Genomic DNA, 15,006 nt, shown 5'->3' with positions numbered 1-15,006 from the left:
TAATTTTTTGCAAATATAGAATTATTTTAGATTACACATAATATTAATTATATATACATCCCAATTTATATATATCTCCAATTCAAAATGATAGAATACGTTTGAATGTGAACTTCTTTCATTGTATATTTCTTTTTCCTATATGTTAAAATAATATTTTACAAAATTATATGAAAAATCTTATTTGTAAATAAATCATATACAAATTTTTTTAACTAATTATTTGTGTACACGTGCATCATAATCCCCTTTATATTCTCAAACATTATCATATTAACGAAACTTGAACGACAATGGATACAATAACAGTAAAAACAGTAACGTGAATATATTGTATATACTTATATGTATATATAATAAAAAATTTATAACAAAAACATATATGTATATAAAACGTTTCTTATTATAGAAACGTTTAAGGATATATTATTATTACTATACGAGATTTTCTATTGTGCTTGGCAACGTTCTTTCTGTGAAAAATTATTCGAGTGTATCTATAAGTACAGAATTATCTATTGTTATGTTGAAATGGATTAATATTTAAATATATTTTCTATAATTAATATAAAATTAATTTGATAAATAGCATGAAAATCGAAAATTTTTAATTATTGAATTATCTGATATTTCTTAGTCTTGACTATTTTAATATTTTCTTAACATTCCTCATTCACATTCTCATCTTGCGCACATTTAATCATCAATCACCGTTTAAAATAGTTCAATAAAATCACATTTATTTTATCCGTATTGTACGTTGCTTATTCATATTTGTAAGCATTAACGAAATATATGAAGTTAAAAGATCATCCATTTTATATCCAAGTGAAGTTTCGCACAATAATTTGGAACCTCGAACTAAATTTCCTATCGTCATATGAAAATAAGTATTACCTGACGACCAATTTGAAATTCTGGTAAAAGGATGCGTTACTAATATATCCTAAAAATACAAAATGTTTATAGTGAAATATTTTATTAATTATAATTCGTGATTATAAATAACAGAAATAGATGATTACTTACTTTCGTTTGTGGATGTATAAGACTTACACCATGTTTATTGATAGCAATTAACAATAATTCCGGATAATTTGGTTCTGTACTTTGTTTAACTTCAAAAAATGCCGAACCAAAAGTTGGCCATCGATAAACAATTTTCAAAAATGTTATTTTAGCATCTTCTGGGCTCATACCTATATATAACGAAATATTTATTTATCATATATATATATATATATATATATATATAGAGAGAGAGAGAGAGAGAGAGAGAATCATAGTTTCGATTTAAAATAACATGGATTTAAATTGAAATAATATCTCACCAGCATCTTGATTATATGCTGCTATTATCGATCTTTTCCAATCATTGGAACTTTGTACCTTCACTAAATCGCCGGGTATAAGTTCTCTTAACATTTGCCTGCAAAGAATCCTATTTGTCTTATCTTTAAATATAATATTTTGCTTATATATAATATTCACTTACGGAATCGCTTGAAGTTCCTGTTTACTCTCACCAAAACGAACTCTGTACACCAATGCTGCTAATCTCGATGCTTCTTCTTTTGTACATTTATGATACCCTATAAAAAGTAGATAAATAAGTACAATTATATAATATGATCGAAACGAATAATGATTTGAGAAAAAGAAGTGATTCTCACCTCTTAATAATTTAGGAAGTTCTTGATGAAAGTGGAAAATGAGGTCTGCGTTTCTATCCTTACCAGGAACAGTATTGGTCCACAACTTTTTCATAAAAAAGACTTGATACGTAAATTGGGGTGATACGCCTAAGCAAAATACATGAATTTTATAAATATTATTCTTTTGTCACTTTTTTGTTTAAAAAAAGATTTATAAAATCTCTACCATCACGAGACGGTCTAGCTTTTCTTATCCAATCTGTCAAATGCCGTACAAAATCGAAAAAGAAATCCCCTTCCGGAACTGAGATGACTTTGTCAGCAATCTTCACAAAAAGACTAAATCCTTCTGCGGATCGTAAATTTAATCTTTGCGCAATGTTTTGACAAAAATCTTTAGCTCTCGTTGATGAATCTACTTCAAATGCCTGTATAAAAATAAATTAGAGAATGATTAGTTATAAATTTTGTATAATTGTTCATTCATAAAATGAATAAAAAAAATAAAATTTATAGATATTTAGAGTATATTATACGTACCTCGTCTGTATCGTCGGGAAAATAAACTTTATGGAATATTTGTGTCGTTTTGTGCTGTATAGCTTCCACTTCTACTTGATGTGGAGGATATTTTCGCTGGCCATTACGTAAAGTTTTTTGTAGCCTTTGTAGAGAATCCTGGGATATAGGATGTCGTCTCGTACGCAAGAATAAAGTTAATTCCTGCGAATGAATAGAAACAGGAATGATATAACAGGATCACATTTTATTTGTAGCAAATATTACGAATATCATTTGTGTATGATATATTACCTTCAAAAGACTTTGACTACAAGTAAAAAGACCAGTGGCTAGCCACATTAATTCCCATCCGCGCTCTTCGCTCAATCTATTCCGATTATCTGTTAATTGTTTCATGACTTGACAATAAATTTCGTCCCGAAGAATTTCGTTCTTTAATGGTCCATCGAAAATAAGATCGGTATACTCGTTACCGATTCGAGGTCTTTTTGTTGGTAGATCACCCATGTATTTTAAGATCGCGTTAAAAGCAAAACACGCTTCTTCGGCTAATTCTTCTTTAGATATCAACTTCTTTAAAAGAGGTTGTTTGATCGGATCTCTGGAATGATGCCACAACTCATCGGTATGGCCACGTCGCGCTGTTGTCAACGTCAATGCTTTCGACATTGTTCTTTTTGGAGGCGTTCTGAAACGAGATAAATTTTTTTTTTATTTGTCACGACAGTATATATAAAATATTTGTTACGAATATACAAATTTCATTTACCGGAAATGATCAATAGCATATTCTAAGAGGGTGTGAGGTTTGTCACGAGATTCTACTCCATTTACTTGCTGCGGATACAATTTTCGGCCATTTTCTGTCCCTTCGATGCTGAACAAGGACTGAAAAAAAATCGATCATAATTTTAGAAGATTATTTTCACGTATGTAAGAAAGGTAAACAATAGGGCGAAAGATAAAAATAATATCGTATATATTGTTTATAAAAAATGCGTTCGGATTACCAAAATATCGTTTGGTGGTTTCGTTAACGAGGGCAAAACATAAACTGTCTCGGCTGGAAAATCGCCTTTTTCACCGGTTCTTTCGCATGTGCCGACGCACCATCCCGAATTAAGAACAGTTTCGCCGGTACTTTCCTCCTCCAAAATGATGAGATCTCCCTTTTGAAAAGTCAAAAACGAGGAACCTTCACCTGGTGCTTTGTAATCTTGCAAAGCGATAACGTATTTACTACGTTTTTTCAGACCTTCCAAGAAGTATACCACCAAATCACGAATATCCTCGGCATTAGGGCTTTGAAAAGTAAATTCTTCTCCTCGCACCGTTGACAAATTAAACGTTTGCGTGAACATTTTATTAGTTCTGAAAATTACGGTGGAGTTACGGGATGATAAAATAAAAAAATAATGGAAAATAGATAAAAATGGATAAAGATCTGTAGCAAACGTACTTCTGACTAGACACGGTGGTAATCTCGGGAAATGACAATTCGAGAAGTACTTGTTCTTGATCATCTACGACGTATACTCCGGTCCAATTGACAGCTATAATAACATCATTTTTTGGCAAATTCGGGCCAGAATTTCTATATGCTTCGTAAAAACGAGAAAAAAGCAATGGCCACTTAAATTTGGCATAACCAACGATATCTTCTTTAACGCGTAAAGCAGGTACCTTCTCCTTTAAATAATAACTCTAAAAGAAGAAACATTTCGGATAATTGTTAATAAATGAGTGAAGCAAAGATAGATTTATTTATAGTCACCTTTTTGTATGCTTGCAAAACGAGATGTCCCCATCTATCGATCGCTTTGTCAATACCCGTCAAACAATAGTCTGGAATATAATTCGGCAAAAGAGTATATAACCTATCGACGTTCATGTCCGTGTGATATTCGATGTAATATTGTTGGGCGGCGATCATTGCTAAATCTTCTTCCTTGTCGCAACGATACTCGCCAAATTTGACCCCTCTAACTACCTGTTGATAAATTAAATTAGTAGCGACTTGATCTTCCGTTGGCTCGTGCCAAGGTGCGAATATTTCTTTTCTGAAGAACAATCTCCACGGAGCATTCCTTTCTTGAGCACCTTGCTCCTTAGCGTATTGTTCGCATTGAGAAATGGCATCCATCACGTGATCTCCACCACTACCGAGGGACGATACTTTATCGAACAACGCGATGTAAAGAGAGAATCCGAATTGATCACGTAACGATATTTTATCGGACAATTGATTGCACAATTCTCTGGCGGTGGTTGCAGAATCGGCAAGTAATGTTTTAGTATTACCATCCATAAACGTGATTGGTAACATGATAGGTTTCTTCGATTTTGTCGCTTGAAGTTCCAACCAGCTCGGCGGTTGATTCCTCGTACCGTTGTTGAACGTTCTCTTCAGTCGATCCTCGCAATACGGTGCATATCCAGGTGGTCCTTCTCTAATGAATGCTCGCAAATAATTGACAAATTTCTCGGACGGTGCGAAACATCCAACGCAAAGCGAGAGCAAAATCCAACCGCGAGCGTGCGAAGATTTCGAAGGATTATTCGTCAGTTGTTTACATATTTGACAATATATCTCGTCTCTCAATTCGGCACGTAATATTCCGTGACCAATAATAAAATGCAATTTTTCGAGATTCGAGGTGGGTCTCGCTTCCAACCAAGACTGATAACTATCCGCTGTGTATTCGTCTTCTTGTAACTTCCGTCTCACATCCTCGCCTAATTTATTTTTTCGTTTCAACGTCAACGAGACCAACTTGTGTCTTATCGATCGTGGTTTTTGTCTGAGAAACGTTTCCGGATCTACACCCATCATTTGTGCTTCTTGGAATTCTTTGCTTCGAATGAAATTGCGGCCAAGCGTGGCTGTAACCTTCGACATAACCGAAGTCGTATCTCTATCCATCGTATGAAATCTAGGCTCGGGTAAATCTCCGGTGAAACGAAGTATCGTGATCCATAAAGCTTGCGCGGCTAACTGATCCCCTTGCGTATGCAGAGGTAACAATGGATGCTTCAACGGCTTTCTCGAATATTGATGCGTGATATTCCCTTGGAAATAGGTTGCCGCAAATTTTTGGAATTTGAACTCTGATAAATCCTCCTCATCCTCCGAGGCCGTTTGAACAGGACTAATGATTTCCTGTTGATCCGCTTTTGGAGCGGGAAGATCATTGAATACAGAAGTTTCCCTGGCAGGAGTAGGAGCCTCGCTGCTTGAATCCGGCAAGAAGTCAAACATAGCCTCGACCAATTTGCTATCGTCAACCGGTTCGTCTTGCTTCTTAGCTGCGTCGTTTATCAGATTTTTTTTAATTTCCATTCTACGCCGATCTTCCAATTCCATCTCAATTTCTTTCCTCTCCAACTCTTGCATTCGTTCCCTATAATTTTGCTCGGCAATTTCTTTCGCCCGTTTATTACCTTGATCTTTCAATTCCCGTTCCTCTTTCTTTCGAAGTCTCAACGCTTCGACGTGCAACCGATACTCGTACTTGATCTTTTTGTATCGTCTTTGCGCGATCAGCCTTCGAACATGAGCTTGTATCTTCACGATCGCCCACAATTTTTTTTGATACATTTTCCGCACCAGATAACCCCTGGCTCGCGCCTGAAGAGCGACTATGTGCCCTCTGAGATGCCTAAACCTATGAGATAATACTCGCGATCTGATCAAGGCTTGAAGTCGCATGTAACCGATGCGCATGCGTTTGTATCGTTGTCGTTGCGCGTAACCCCTCCAATATTTTTGCACCACTGTTGCCGCTGCTCTCATGCGGAGGAACCTTCTTCTGTAAACCCAACCACGTATGTTGCGCTGTAGTATTAGGATCTTTCGCGTTAAAACACGGTCGCGTTCTTGCTCCAAGAACAAGTCGTGGGCATCTTTGAGAAACACTTTCGTATGCCCGAGTTGATAATCCGATTTTCCCAACACTATATGACAAATTTTTGACGTAACCGCGCGACAATCTACTTTGTGTGCCGGTGGTATACCCGGTATCAAAAACCTGTATCTCTCGACGAACTCCGGAAAGGAATGCCTGATTGGGTAACCGGCTCTGCGGATTCGGATCGTTTCCATCATTCCAGAATATCTTAATTGTCGGCAACAAAGGCCTCTGTCGAACATCATCGGTTTCTTGTATTCGTTTGGTTTGATACACCTAATGAAGAAAGGTTGACAACTGCACAACGTTTTCATTAACGAATCCAAAGATTTTTTGAACTGAGTGGACAAGGTGGGAGTTCTTTTTCTCGTCTCTGATCCCATACCTATGTCTTCGGCGAAGCAAGCTTGTAGAAATTTGTTCGACGATATGTGGATCAATTGCAACAAATCGGCACTGAACGTATCCCTGTTCTTCTCGAGGAAACTTCTTGTATCGTAGAACACGACGCCGGCGAAATGATTCAGGCCGAAAGACGTGTTGATATCTGATTTTGGTTTTAAATAATTCCGATGGCTTCCGTGAGTTTTGTGTATCTTGGCTAGCATAGTTTGATCCGTCCCTTTGGGGAACTTTGATTCCTCGTCGATCAATGCCATAATGTTCAATTGTTTGATGGCTATCAAATCGAGGGCATCTTGATTGTCGACGAACTCGATGTGTTGCCAATTTATACCTTCGTGATTATATTCTTCTTGCTCAAGCTTGAAAATATGTTGGACGAAAAATTGTTGTAGATTTTCATTCGCGTAATTGATGCAAAATTGTTCAAAGCTATTGTGACTGAAATTTTCAAAACCGAATATATCCAGTACACCTATAGCGCTTCTAGACGTGTTCTTGGGCCTGTAAATTGCTTCGTTTATTTTCTTCACGATGTGCACGAATAAACGCCCGTATATCCCCTTAACGAACGCGTCTCTAATATCCACCGATTGTTCTCTTGACAACGTGGACACCTACGGATACAATTCTTAATTAGAAGAATACTTTTCTCCGATTATTGAATTAACAATGATATTTTGCATTTATCGTCCCCTGGATCGGAACGTAACGCGAATAATTCCTTACTTACAACAGTCTCACCGTGAGCGAATATTGTTTTACGAGTAAGTGCGTCTATCAAAGACTGAACAGGTACGCCCAATAAATGCGCTACTCTTTGCACATTTGTTTGTTCCGGAATTTCAGTAGCGTCCAAATTATCTGAAAAAATTTATTTAAAATAATTAAACCAGTGATTACTCGTGATTATTAAATAATAATAATTTATAGAGAGTTGCGTTTTTTATTTCACACCATAAAAGATTCTATTGCTATAATTTATTTGTTTTTTTCGAATTTAATATTATTTCAATACAATGAAATTGCATTTTTTATATTTTCATTTCATATTTTTTCCAGATTGATGACCAAGTATTTCAAATGAAATAATCATCAGTATAAAAAATCGCACGTCTTACCTACGACGATAGCTCTGTATTTGACATTTCCCATGTGCAACAAGGCAGCAAGAAGCTTGAGTATCTCCCATATTTCCATGTCAGAAAAGAGTAAAACCTTCATTGCTGATCTAATGTCAGCAAATTCTGCAGCGTCGTCTCGACCTTCGCACGTGATACTACCACCCTGAAAAGAAAGGAATGATTTTAAATAGGAATATTAAGCATCTTTTCTTCTACATTCAACGAAACATTACCCCTGTTAAATACTTGTACGAAGAAGCATCTTCCAATTCTAGCTTTTGCTTCTCTTCTTTCGAAAGACCAGCCAACATACAATAAAATACATGATAGTTTCTTTCGTCCAGACTTTGTGAAACTATTCGTGACTTCTCCAATAAATATTGCTCTATTTTTGCTCCTTCTATTACTCCTTGTTCGTTAAAGTGAATGTCAATATATTTTCCAAAGCGTGATGAATTATCGTTTCGTACAGTCTTAGCATTGCCGAATGCTGAACAGAATTCAAAATCGAATTGAAAATTTTCATCTTCGCATTATAATATGATCATCGTGCACATATATAGAGATTTACCTTCTAAGATGGGATTCGCTTCCAGAATTTGTTGTTCAATCCAAGAATGCTTGCCGCTAATCGCTGCCAAATATTGCAAAATTAGTTTCGTACTTTCCGTTTTGCCGGCTCCGCTTTCGCCGCTAAGACACAAACATTCGTGGATTTGACAAACCATTTCTAAATAGAAAAATAGTATAGAGAAGAAGGAGGCAGCCGCTCGAAATCATTTAATCAAGTAGAAAAATAAAATAAAACAATGCCCGATACCTAATCACTATACATTGATCTTGACCATATCGATTCATATGTGCGTAACTATTATCTCCAATTGCGAATATATGCGGCGGTAGCTCTCCGATTTTACGATCCTTGTACAATTTGATTTGTTCCGCGGTATAAATAGGCAATATTTGATATGGATTCACAGCGACTAGAATCGAACCGGTGTACGTCTATGTAAAAAATTTTATTTGTTACAATTTTATATGTTTTGTATATAAATATATTAAGTAAAGTAAGAGATTCGAGATAATTGCTTACGTATATGAGATTCTCATTATAACGGATCAACAAATTCCTTAAAATGCCCGCTTCATGGAGGTCTCCTAAACTGATCATATCTTCTACACCTTGCACAGAAGTGGCATGCATCGCTTTTATTCGCCTCTCTGGAGTCAGCCATTGTTCCTGAAGATATCAATGTCATTTTATATCTTTTTACATCGATCCGTGTTTACATTGGTAATATACATTGATTATTATAGGAATCTTCAATGGACAAGATAAATCGAATAACAATTTTTCGAAACAAGTCGAGAATTCTGATACCTTGTTATCGTCGTCTTTCACTTGAATGCGTCTGCCTTCCGCGGAAATAACTCGTGCTCCGATAGCAACGTCAAATTCTCTCCCTGAGATTGGTTCGATCCATATGTAATCTCCCTGCAACGTAATTTTTTCATCGGTAATTTCCCTTTTGTTTTTTTATATCTATTCTGGAAATAACGATGCTTACGCGTATACTATAGAATTGTTTAAATTTTAGCATTCGAATATGAAGAAAAGTCAGTTTTTATTTATTTCTTTCCGTGCGATAAAATAGATAGCGAGTATCGGAGTTAAAAAAATTACACATTATACAATTGAAAAATAATAGCAGATAATTAATTTAAATTAATTTAAAATTGGATACAATAATTCGTATCGTGATTTACTTTCTAAAAATGAAGAGATTTGATCGGATTCTGTCTAACTTCTCCCTTTGTTTTGAATCACCGTCGTTGCTACCCTCACAAACGATAATGTAATTACCCAAAGAAACGAGTATTATTCCGGCTTCTATGACGGCACAATCTTTATACGAACGAGACGTGATGCGATGCGATGCGATGCGATCGATCATCTTTCGTCGAACGATAAGTTTTCAAGTGAATTAGAAACGACATTAATTTGTGGTAGGCAAATAATTTATCAACCGTGTCGACCGAAACAGTTTTTTTTGGTTTACATTCGGTCGAGTGGAAATGACCGATCAAATAGCCATGCGCCAAATTTCTATGAGAAATTGTTTTCATCCATGGTCCGTAGTTATATCTTCCATCATACATCTATGTATCTACGTATTCGTATCGTCACGCAGATTAAATTAATAATGAATATTACGTGACGGCGATTCATCGATCTTAGATATAGACGAGAAAATCGGATCAGTATTATCACTTGGAAACCGCACGCGTTCCAGTTGAAAGACTATTTGAGAACCTCTAAACTAGCCTACACTTTTTACGGATATGATACTTACGCTCTATACGAGCGCACAAACTGTACCTGATATTCGTATACGTTCCGATTGTTCACCTCACCGGAACAACATCGGAAGAGCTCGTCCGCTCGTTACCTCGAAACAAATCTCCGTTCAATTTGGCTCTTCTTTTGTCAGTCGGTTTTACTTTCGTCTCTCCGTGTCTATGAAAAATCATGATTCGTGCTCATGTATCTCTGATATCGCGAAATAGATTCTTTCCCTGTTTATTCCCCGATCTCGAAAGACAAGTTGGAACCAACGCAAGAAAATAAGATAGACGAGTATGCATTATAGACGCGTGCGCACGCGCCACAAGGAAGGAATAGAATACGATATCGAGGATACAAACGCGTGTCCGGTAAAATGACTCGCGTCCCGTTATATGACGGCTGGTTCGTTCGCGCGAAATGCTAAAAGCCTCTGTTCAGGGCATATACGATGTGACCAAGGACCGTTAACTATGCCTAATTAACCGACCATTCGTCTCGTTCCATGTTGCATTAATATTTCGCGATATGATGCTTCGCGATATGAGGCCTAATCGATTGGCGTATTTATATTTTTGTTTCGATCGATCGTAGATCTAAAACATAGATCTTTTGTTTCAATTCAATATTCTTGAAAGAATTTTTTATAATTACCTTTGTAAAATATCTATCGTATTTAATTAAAATTAACTATTCAAGAGAAGAATGGTCGATTTTCCAAGAGAATATTGAATATCGTTTTTATTTCAATTCTATCATCATTATTCATTAATTTATGAACAATGAAGATAAGTAAGATGAAGATATAATAAGAAAAAGATTTGAATATTAATTGAATGAAAAGATATTCGACGCGTGTCCTCCGAGTATGACTTTTCATACGAGGAAAGAATCTGGAGATAGTTGATCTCCGTCATTTTCACTTGTCACAGATTCCTAGTGACCGTCTTTGAAGAATGCGACGAAGAAAGCGGTATACAATGTAAATGTGTGCGAACATGGATCATTTTTCTTATTCCTCGATCTTAATCGATATACATATATTTTACAATTTATCGACCAATTTATTAATCAGAGCAAAGAGTAACCAGCGCAATATGACAACCTGTTGCAATAATACTTACCCGCGTGACGATGACCATCTCTCAAGTCGTGGTTGTCGGCACTCCGCCTGAAAGAAAACAAAACTTTCTTTTTCTTCTTGTTCTCTCATTGCTTGTGCACTCGTATTTTTTTCTTATCTTTTTTCGTGCACTCATATAACAGAACAAAAAGGGAATTGTTTCGGAAGAGTTGAACGTCATTGTATAAAATATTTTTGAACAATACTTTTGGTAACAAACGCATAAACGTTTTCACAGAAATTGAATGAGTGCGTTTGATTTGCTCTATTGTTGCATACATGTGTCTATGTCGAACATTCTTACGCGAATTTATTTGAAGAAAAATTGTTCTGCGTGCGATGATTATGTCCGGCTGATCACCGTTACAGTGGAAGCAGCACAAGCATAAACCTGTTTGCAAAAGTGGGTTAGGCAGTTTCTGTTGCTACCATTCAGCCGTACAACACCTTTCGAGAACATCCATCGAGGATGATTCTCACCATAAGATTGATCTCAATTACTATATCGATTCTGATCTCTTGTTTACAACGATATAATTTACGAAAGAAAATTGATAGAATTGAATCGAGTCGACTTAATCAGGGATTAATCAGGGAAATATTTAATGAATTCATAAATCTATGAATTCATGAACTTGAGACAACGGAATTGCAATTTACGCGTCATTGCATTGATTTTGTTAATCAAGTTAAATATAGATAAGTTTCCTTCGATTATATACTTGCATGAACAACTTTTGGATCGACGAACCGTTCGGAATTCGTTATTCTTATTCCGAATTAATTTCTGATCCATCTTAGAAAATAGGAAGAATGAATTTCGAAAAAAAATTCTGTTGAATTCAAAGCCCAAATATATTGTAATCTACTAAATAGAGAACGAGTTATAAAAAACCATTCCACAGCTTTCCCTTGAACTTGAAAGATGAACGCGCAAAAAAGCCGCAGTCGTTGACTTTGAAAATATGTACGTATCGAGAGAATGGAGAACGTAGCTATACACCGTTTATGGGAGACTTTAATGGACGATCGGACAACATGCGTTTGTGCATAGGATACTTTACATTGTTGCGATTTTATTAAAAATATATTTATTAAAAATTAATGGAAATTCAACAATCCAATGGTCGATTCTACTCTTTAATTGCTTGTTCAATTTTGATTTGTACTTCCTAACAACAGCATTGAAATCACACCTCTCGTTTACTCACCACGCTTGCGCTTATTCGAGTCTATATCTTACGTCATGATCGCTTTCCACGTGTGCATCTTCGCTCTATTATAACTTTTTTCATATTCTGTTAAATTTTTATTTCTATTTTTAAACTTTTACACGATATTGAAATAACATCTTTTTCACATTTTTTTTTCGCGCGATCGAACTTGTGATTCCCGCAAAAAATACACTCAAAATTAAAAACTAACAATAATAGAGGAAACTTAATATATCGAAAGAATAAATTAAATGAGCAAAGTATAAATTTTTTTAATAAATATTACTTAATAAAGATTCAAAACGAAGAAAATATTATTATTTTTATCTGAATCTTAGTCTTATCTCGTCACTACTTATTATCTTATTTATTACATTTAAAACTCGCTATATTTACACGTACTAACTATAATTACACGAAATATTGATATTAGATTTTTCTTTAAATTTTTCTAACACTATTTTTCACGTAAAAAATTCATTTACGAATATAAGACTTTTTGCTATTTACATGCAATTTAAGGAATAAATATAGAGACAACAATTGAATAGAAATTTAAAAATTCAGATATTAATACTTTTTTTAACATTACAATAGCATAATAAGTAATAATACAATTATTTATAACGTAATATCTTCGTTTAGTCTAAAAGGAAAAAGGGACGCGTTTCCGTAGCGGCGTAAAAATTTTGTTTTCAACCAAGCATCCGTTATGAACAATAAAAAATTTTATCATTCTAAATTAAATATTTTTTATTTACAATAAACGAACATTTCGTGTAAACGATTCTCCCGTGAGAATGAATAAATACAAACGTACCTTATGCGAGTAACGAAAAACACGACGAAAGTGGCTACACGATGTTGGCACACTCCATTAAGAGGCACTGCACTACACTTTGAACGTGATGTGAAGCGCGCTTTTCATGTCCGACGTGACTAGAGAAGCTCGTCGAAGCTTAGCGCTTAAAAGAAGCAACGAACATGAAAAAAGAAAAGATCACTGACTACACTGAAAAATAGAACACAAAAAGCAACAGTAGTTGTTTCAGAGAATGGGCCACGACCGTGACCGGCACGTTGACGCGTCCACTCGGGGAGTTTCGGTTCGAATCGGGTGTGCCAGGTGGAAGCAACTGAAAGAGGTGGAAAAACTATCTTTAACTAAACCATGATCAAGTTTGGCTTCACCTATGCGATACCCCACCAATCATCATACATTTAATAAGTATTGATTCTACATTTTTTAACAGTTCTTTCATATCTGCTTCCCTGAATCTTTCTTGATTCTTTCTTTATCGATATCTCGATCATGACGTCATACACTTCAATACATATTCACTTGTGTATATTTACCTGCAACCTGTTGCGTACGATTCGATACCATCTATAGTTTTTTTCATTGTCCTTCAAACTGTTCGAACAATGATCTTCTTACCGATCGAGGAATTCTACTTTATACTCTTATTACTAATGGATATATTATAAAAAAGCAAACAAATCGTTTACATTGAAAATATATTTTTCATTTCATACGAATTTTACATGAATGTTATACATACATACATACATAATAATTTTTATAATTTTTAACATATGCATTAATACATAAAGTACTGAAAACTTCGGCAACAATAACAACATTAGCGATGTTATGCACGTTGCAAATTAACAATTTTATAAAAACGTGCTATATATATGTATAAATAAAATATTTTTTATGCAACGAGAACAATACTTGTAATAATAATTCTAACGATTTATTTTTTACGAATATTTCAAACATTTTTGTATGGAAATTATAACAAATTACTGTACTATCGTTTGTTATCGATATTATATATTTTTAACAATAAAAATACGAATGAAAGTATATATTTTAAACAATTTTGATTTTGATCCCGCATAAATTACGCAGTTGATCGATGTCTTTTGATAATGAATAATTACAATGCACAACGAATATTATAAATTATTTCCTAAAATTAAGAAGTTACTATCATTCGATGTAACGAAGCAATGATAAATTCTATATCTAAATTTAGAGTATTGCTTCTTGGTAGATATATATTTTTAATAAATGATGAATACTCTTCGCTTGTGTTCAGCATAATAAGACTGATTGCATAGCAAAGTATTCACGCGTAGAATATAAACTATATAAACTAATTCCAAAATATATCATTTAATTTTGAATAAAATATTAATATCATTATAATTTTTTATATAACTTTGTTTTATAAATAATTATATTTAAAAAAAGCATAAGACGAATTTAACATTCATAATACGTTTGTTCAAATTGCACTCGTATATTAATTGATTTAACGTGCTCCAATAATAAATGTTGTTTTTTTTCTCTCAGTTGCTTTTATCATTAGTTATAGTATCGATGAGAAATCAATAATATTTGCTATGGTAATTGAATAATAAAAATTGTAAATGCATCCAGGTACAAAATATGCATGTTATTATTAAATAGAATTATTGAATACACAAAAAAATTAAATAGAATATAAATAGTATATTTTTGTCAAAATCTGTTTTCTATTCTAATTCTCTATGTTTTTCTACAAAAATTGTAACGTAGTCATAATTTTAATTCAAATTGTATTTAAAATTTTGAAAATGTTATTTATGTAATAATTTGTATAATTTAAATTATTATTATTGTTGTTGTTGTTATTATTACTATTATTATTTTTATTATTATT

At 34.2% G+C, this 15,006-nt stretch overlaps 1 protein-coding gene across 4 annotated transcripts; it reads right to left on the bottom strand.

Annotated features, from left to right (window-relative positions):
• Window positions 1-128: 128 nt before the first annotated feature.
• LOC122715155 (myosin-VIIa) lies at window positions 129-14,926 on the bottom strand. 4 transcript variants are annotated; one of them, XM_043937090.1, is made up of 22 exons: window positions 13,113-14,926; window positions 11,080-11,126; window positions 9,992-10,129; window positions 8,993-9,106; window positions 8,705-8,851; window positions 8,432-8,616; window positions 8,183-8,304; window positions 7,845-8,101; window positions 7,609-7,774; window positions 7,221-7,351; window positions 3,952-7,104; window positions 3,637-3,881; window positions 3,188-3,548; window positions 2,947-3,065; window positions 2,469-2,865; window positions 2,196-2,378; window positions 1,882-2,083; window positions 1,674-1,802; window positions 1,496-1,592; window positions 1,332-1,429; window positions 1,030-1,199; window positions 129-946 (listed from the first exon to the last, which is right to left on the bottom strand). In XM_043937090.1, the coding sequence occupies exons 5-22, from the start codon at window positions 8,813-8,815 to the stop codon at window positions 740-742; spliced, it is 6,333 nt and encodes a 2,110-aa protein (XP_043793025.1). In that variant the 5' UTR covers window positions 8,816-8,851; window positions 8,993-9,106; window positions 9,992-10,129; window positions 11,080-11,126; window positions 13,113-14,926; the 3' UTR covers window positions 129-739. The 4 variants fall into 4 exon arrangements, with proteins under 4 accessions (XP_043793025.1, XP_043793024.1, XP_043793026.1 ...); XM_043937089.1 differs by lacking the exon at window positions 9,992-10,129; XM_043937091.1 differs by lacking the exons at window positions 9,992-10,129; window positions 11,080-11,126.
• Between the last annotated feature and the right edge of the window lie 80 nt (window positions 14,927-15,006).

The sequence above is a fragment of the Apis laboriosa genome, unplaced genomic scaffold (genome assembly GCF_014066325.1).
Source record: "Apis laboriosa isolate Shangri-la unplaced genomic scaffold, ASM1406632v1 scaffold34_cov151, whole genome shotgun sequence".
NCBI classification, from domain to species: Eukaryota; Metazoa; Arthropoda; class Insecta; order Hymenoptera; family Apidae; genus Apis; species Apis laboriosa.
This window is presented reverse-complemented; position numbering and strand designations above follow the sequence as displayed.

Coding starts and splice junctions, on each gene's coding strand:
- LOC122715155 (XM_043937089.1), bottom strand. Junction 8,102..8,182: donor AGCGAATCCCATCTTAGAAG/GTAAATCTCTAT, acceptor AATTCTGTTCAG/CATTCGGCAATGCTAAGACT. Junction 3,066..3,187: donor AACCACCAAACGATATTTTG/GTAATCCGAACG, acceptor ATTTTTTTTCAG/TCCTTGTTCAGCATCGAAGG.